This window comes from Trifolium pratense, linkage group LG7 (assembly GCF_020283565.1).
Source record: "Trifolium pratense cultivar HEN17-A07 linkage group LG7, ARS_RC_1.1, whole genome shotgun sequence".
Taxonomy (NCBI): domain Eukaryota; kingdom Viridiplantae; phylum Streptophyta; class Magnoliopsida; order Fabales; family Fabaceae; genus Trifolium; species Trifolium pratense.
Window position 1 is genome coordinate 5884390 of NC_060065.1, and position 6498 is coordinate 5890887.

Genomic DNA, 6498 nt, shown 5'->3' on the forward strand with positions numbered 1-6498 from the left:
CTCTCAATATATCTACCCCACCATTACCAAATACCGCGAAAAATTTAATCATACTATTAAGATTAAATTAACATTTTCATCATGTATTGCTAAAACAATCATATCATGTAGCTGTAAATTCTCCTTTACGGGACACATTTTGTTTTTATTCTAAAGTTGATGTGAAAATTTTATATAAAAAAAGTTCAATGGTGAAGTTTACTAGCGATATCCTTAAAGAAGTCTATTAGTATTATAGTTTTAAATACATTTGTTTTTAAGAAAATTCATTTTATTGTTGAATAAGTGGAGTGTCCAGGTTCGAACTCCGACTCCTGCACATATGCTAGTAATGTGATATCCCTATCACCTGAGCTAAGCTCACGGAGACAACATATCGAATGTTATTTCAGTATTTTATCATTTAAGTCATGCTCATTGAACATTAGTCAATATTATATACTACGAATTAAGATACTCTCTATTTTTTATTATCAATGCTATTGAATACTTTGATGTATATAAAAAAATGTTTGTTATTTATATTTTTAAAACTAGGAAAATGTTAAATAGTGTACTTGGTACATTAGTTAAACACATAAATAAATAAAAATTGTCTTGAAATTCGTGCATTCAATGCATTGAAAGTATAAAAAGTTGTTTTTATCGACATTAACTTTATGTTTTATTTCTATTTTTGATATGCTTAACAAGTACACCGAATGCACTGTTTAACACGACCAAAGTAGAGATAACAAATCATTGTATACCTTACAAAATTACAAATACTTAGCATGTATTATCATCGTTCAACTAAGTACTGGTCATAGTGAAAGAGACATTTATTTACAATAAAAATTTTGTCTTTATGTTTGTTTTAACTTTTCAAGCGATTATAATTAGGCAAATACTACCAAGTGTTTTAAGGGTATTTGTTAAAAATGTAAATTTAGAATTATTATTTTTAAATGTTATAGAAGTTAAATCTAAAACGTCTAACTTTTAGAATTAATGAGAACTAAATCAATCACACTTAAAATTAGAGCTGTTAAATGGGCTGGTCCAGCCAGATGAGCCAGTCAAATAAATTGGCTAGATTGACCCGATCCGATTATTATTGGGCTAACATTTATCAAGCTCAGTCAAATAAAGTCTAACTTTTTTTTATTCAATATTTTTTATATTATTTTGATATATTAATTCTTTATAATTATCAATTTTATTGAGATATTATTTGATGCAAGTGTAAACAATTTTTACATCAAAACTAAATATCAATTAAACTCTAATTTTCCATATATGGTGGACATATGGTGGACGATGAAGGTAATTGGAAAATACATACATTATCTCTTATGTTACCTCCTGAGATAATTAGTAAGATAACAACTTTGCCTCCTCCAATAGAGGCTGATGGTGCAGATGAGCGAGGTTGGCCAAGAGACTGTATGGGAAGATTTACCATTTCAAATGCATATAAACTTGTATGTGGTTATCATGAGCTGGAAAGGGATGCAATATGGAAACGTATATGGAGGCTAGAAGTCCCAGAAAGAATAAGATGTTTTATATGGAGGTTGAGATATGGTAGAATTCCCACCAACAAGGTGTGTAATAGATGGGGATATGGTACACCATATTGTGATAATTGTGTTGGTGAAGAGGAGACTGTCATTCATGCAATACGAGATTGCCCTTTGGCACACAATACTTGGAAGAATTTAGTCCCCATTAAATACCGCTTGGAATTCTTTACTTACAATTATCATGTTTGGTTTCAAAGGAACATGGAATCTGATGAATCATTAGAATGGGGTATTGGTTGGAGGGTTATTTGGGCTACCACGTGTTTCATATTTGGCTATAGAGGAATAAAGATAAATCTGATTCTGAGTTTGTAAGGCCGTGTTATTCACATAGGTACATTCATAATTATGTGGAGAATTACTATAAAGCACAACGCATGATAGCAGTGATAATGGAACATCACCGTATTACTATTAATGTCCGATGGGAAGCACCATTAGCATCTTGGCACTGCATTAATACAGATGGAGCAGTGCAACACGATGTAGCTGGGTGCAGAGGAGTTTTACGAGATCATCAAGGAGCTTGGATTGGAGGTTATGCAAAAAATATCAGTACCACGAATGTCTTCAATGCTGAGTTATGGGGGGTATATGAAGGGTTGTGTCTAGCTCAACAAAGATGTAAGTTCCAAATGTTTCTGTGGAGAGAACTGTTGTGACAAGTGTGAGTTAAGTCTCATATTGCTTAGAAAAGTGGGGGTTGAATACTTTATAAGTGAGATGATACATAAACCTAACGCCTTAAGGTTTTGAGTTAAAGTGTGGTGTCAAATTCACTTGTAGAGTTGTTCTTAAGTCCAATGTGGATGATCCCCCTGCTGCCCCTCGTGACCCAACTGTGGTATCAGAGCCGATCATTCGACGAAGGTGTTTGACTGACTCCCTGTATCGAAAGTCTTCCTGACAAATGTGGTCAGATGACGGGTTCCATTGAACACAACAACGACGGTACAAGACAAGTGTATGGATGGAAGAAAGCTTCCGCTTGAGGGGGATCATAATGAATTGAAGGACTCACACTTGAGGGGGAAATTGTTATGGCAAGTGTGAGTTCAGTCTCACATTGCTTAGAAAAGTGGAGGTTGAACACTTTATAAGTGAGATGACCCATAAACCTAATAACACTTTAAGATTTTGTATTAAAGTGTGATGTCAAACTCACTCATAGAATTGCTCTTAAGCCCCTGAAAATGAAGATGTAACGGGAGGGGAGGTCCATGATACTTGAGAAAATATAGGGGTGAGTTGTATATATTTAGATTGAACTCATTATAATTTCCCTTAACAATATACAATCGTTATTACACAACTTCAACATTTTGAGAATGAAGTCTCAATTTTAAGACACGATACTATCGTACATCCGATACATGTGTGTGGACCGAATCTGGGGTTGAGTCCCTCGAGTAAGAGTTGTAAAAAGACCAAGAACTCTCATTAATCTCACTTTATAAAGACTCTGTTTGGTAAGCGTTTTTCAAAAAGAGCATATAACTTATTTTACTAGTTTATAGCTTATTTTTCAAACGTTATTTCAAGTGGCATGCACTATTTTTTAACAAATAGAGCCTAAATCTCTTAGTTATGGACTCCTATTAGAAGGAAAGTATTTGGCTCCAACTACGTTATTTTATTTTGTTATGGACTCCTAAATAGAAGGAAATAACAGAAAATCCAAACTACCTATAATAAATAAATAAAATAAAAGTAATGCCTGCCAAATATACATGCCCAATGGAATGCTTGTTTGTTACTGAGAACTAAATCACACTCAAAATTAACAAATGAAATCCAAATAATTTCTCACCATTGTTTGTTTTCCTATCACAAACAAAACTAAAACTGGCAGTAATTAATTAATTAATTAATCTGCACAACACCTTTTCCCTGCCTAATCCACTTTATACTATTTCTTTTTGAGTTTAATACATTCATGCTCTCAAGTTTAATCTTTCAAAATCCTCACTCAATGTTAATTAATGTTTAGAGAGATTACCTCTCCAAACTTAAAAGAGTTGCTGGGAATTAAACTAAAGAGTATCGGTTGTTCCCTTGTTCAATCATTACCAACTCCACACACACAACACAGAGAGTTAAAACTAATCTAAGGAATACAATAAAGAAAAATATTCATCTTCACTGTCAGAGTTAAAGCTTTCATAGAATTCGTTTTCACTGTCAGAGTCTTCATAACATCCAAAACGTAAAAGGAATTCATCTTCTGTTAGATCACCCAAACCGTTCGGCATTGAGTCATTCTCTTCAAAACTTTTCTTGAACACACTGAATCTGTAGAGTTTCTCTTTTAAGGAAGGGTATGTTTTGCGACATTTCCAGCACCAGATTTCGAAATTGATATAGACAAAGATAAGGTCAACCCAATCATCCAGAATACACCAGAGAGACAAAGTAACACTCATCACCGTTTCTTTCAAACTGTTCTCTCCTAAAAACAATAATCAAGGTTAGGTTTAATTATTATTTTGCAATTACCAAGAGAGAAAAAATATTCAGATTTGATCGTTTTTACCTTTAGGATGAAGAGACGGTGGAGGCGAAGCAGCCAAGACATCGGAACATTGCGGTGGTTGTTGCGGCGGCTGAGAATCCCGATAGCGAGGGTTTTTCATTTGATTGACGCACGAAAAGGAAGGAGGGTTGAGAATGAATGACGTGAATGATGATCACTGGTTTTCTATTAAATAAATATTGTACCAAACAGGTCCAAACAGGAAAAGGTAGACGGATCTACTTTTCGCGCCCCTGAAATTCCTCTATCACACCTTGAAAATTACCAAACTAACCCGGAGTGTTTTAATTTTACGACGACGTTTCTTCCACAAGCAAGATACGTCCACCCTCCATTTGAAATTTGAGAAAAATACCGTTTGCTTTCCATAAGAGTCTGTTTGGTTCAAAAAAAAGAAGGGGATGGGAGGGATTTTAATAGAGGGGAGGGGAAGGGAGGGGAGGGAGGGGAAATGTTTTAATTAAATATATGTTTGGTTCAAAAGAGGGGAGGGAAGGGGAGGTGAGCGATTTTAATTAAATATATGTTTGGTTCACAATGGGAGGGGAGGGATTTTGAAACTAATTTACCTTTTTACCCTCAATAAAATATATGATTGACAAAGCAACAATCAATTGAGCGAGAGAGCAAGAAAGGGATTTGACAAAGCAGCAATCGATTGTTAGATGTTTTTCATTTCATGAAATATAACTGTTCTGGGCCGAGCATAGACGCTCGAGCATCAGAGGATGTCGAACAAATACGTCTCGAGCAAGCCTACCATGAAGAGCCCGCAAGACGTGCACGACCTTCCAACGGTCTGATACTCTTATGTATCGTAACGGTCGTAAACCGGAATGATGAGCATTTACTGCACATCAAGGCCTCCAAGCCGTTTTCCGGCAGCCACTTGATGGCCATTAATGCCATCAAGGGCCTTAGCCCAGCGCTGGGGGCTATATATATGCATCTCCACTTCATTTGCAAGGTACGCATTATTTAGCTAAGAAAACCTTCACATACACAAACTGACTTGAGCGTCGGAGTGCCTGTAGGTACACAACCCCCCTCCGCTTCAACAGGGGTCTCAAACGCTCTCAACCACCGCAAACGCCGGCGAAGTCGCATCATTCTGGTCAACACGATCAGTGGCGCCGTCTGTGGGAACTGTAGTTTCCCTGTTTAAACAAACCAAAAACTAAAAAACTTCCTTCAAAACACCTCCTTCACGACCAATGGCTGGCGTTAACAACCACCAAATCCCGGAGCACGTGGCGGAGAACCATGGATCACCGATGGACTACGCGACGTACCACCCGCTGGACGGCCAATTCGCCTCCGTAACGGAAGATGGCCAAGAGGGGCAAGACGCGCATTACGAGCCCTACAACCCAGAAGAACCGCAGATCCCTGTGGCTACCCCGCCACAGGCGACTCTGGCAGTGGCTATCCCTCCGGGCGTTCCCATGCAAGAAATGATGGCTGCGCTGGTCAATGCAATCAACCGCCAGTCGGACTTATTACTGCAGCAGAACCAGCGATACGAGCAGCAAAATCAAAGGCTCGAGCAGCAAAGCCGTCGCATCGATGCAATTGCTGAATCGAGGGTCACGGCGCAAGCTCGCCCAGCTCGCCGTTCACCCACACCTGTGAGGAGCAGAACCTACTCCAGGTCACGCTCACCACCTCGCCGTAGAAGCGAGAGGAGGTCGAGCCCAAGGAGAAACGAGGCATTATCTCGAAACTCCACCCCACCGAGGAGACATTCCCCTAGAAGGGACAACCCTCCTCGCCGCCAAAGGAACCGATCCCCGGAAGAAAGGGACAGCCACCAAGGCCCTCTTTCCCGAAGGATACGAGAACTCCCCCTACCGGTCGGCCTCGAGAAACCACCGGCAATGGATACCTACGATGGCTCGACAGATCCAGACGAGCACATCGAGAATCTGGAAGCTCTCCTCGAGTACAGAAATGTACGAGGCTCTATCAAGTGTAAGCTCTTTCCCACAACTCTGTGGAAAGGCGCTATGGCTTGGTATAAGAGCTTGGCGCCAGGATCCGTAGATTCCTGGTCGGACCTATGCACCCGCTTCCGGGCCCACTTCACGTCTTCGAAGCGTCATCCAAAAACTGAAGCCACCCTCGAAGCTATTATTCAAGGCGAAAACGAACCTCTAAGGTCCTACCTCGAACGGTTCAACAAAGCAGCCGTGGAAGTGAAAGTCGAAGAAAGTATGAAGTTGTACCTACTCGACAGGGGACTCCGTCAGGACAGCGACTTTGCCAAAGCTGTCGGGATCGAAGAGCCGAAGACGTTGGATGCTTTCTTCGAAAAAGCAAAAAAGTACATTGCCTACGAGGAAAAACAGAAGGCCATAGATTTGAAGAGGCCGTAATTCCAGTTGAAACCGGGGCGTCCTC

General features: G+C 39.4%; 1 protein-coding gene across 1 annotated transcript; it reads right to left on the reverse strand.

Annotated features, from left to right (window-relative positions):
* Positions 1-3449: 3449 nt before the first annotated feature.
* Positions 3450-4347, reverse strand: LOC123898618. Its single transcript, XM_045949626.1, has 2 exons — positions 4099-4347; positions 3450-4014 (listed from the first exon to the last, which is right to left on the reverse strand). Exons 1-2 carry the CDS (start codon positions 4196-4198, stop codon positions 3668-3670), a joined length of 447 nt encoding a protein of 148 aa, XP_045805582.1. The 5' UTR covers positions 4199-4347; the 3' UTR covers positions 3450-3667.
* Positions 4348-6498: the final 2151 nt, after the last annotated feature.

Excerpts from the sequence above, each read along its gene's own strand:
- LOC123898618 (XM_045949626.1), bottom strand. The coding sequence starts at position 4,198 with ATGAAAAACCCTCGCTATCGGGATTCTCAGCCGCCGCAACAACCACCG. Across the intron at positions 4,015-4,098 it reads ACCGTCTCTTCATCCTAAAG|GAGAGAACAGTTTGAAAGAA; the intron begins GTAAAAACGATC and ends TATTGTTTTTAG.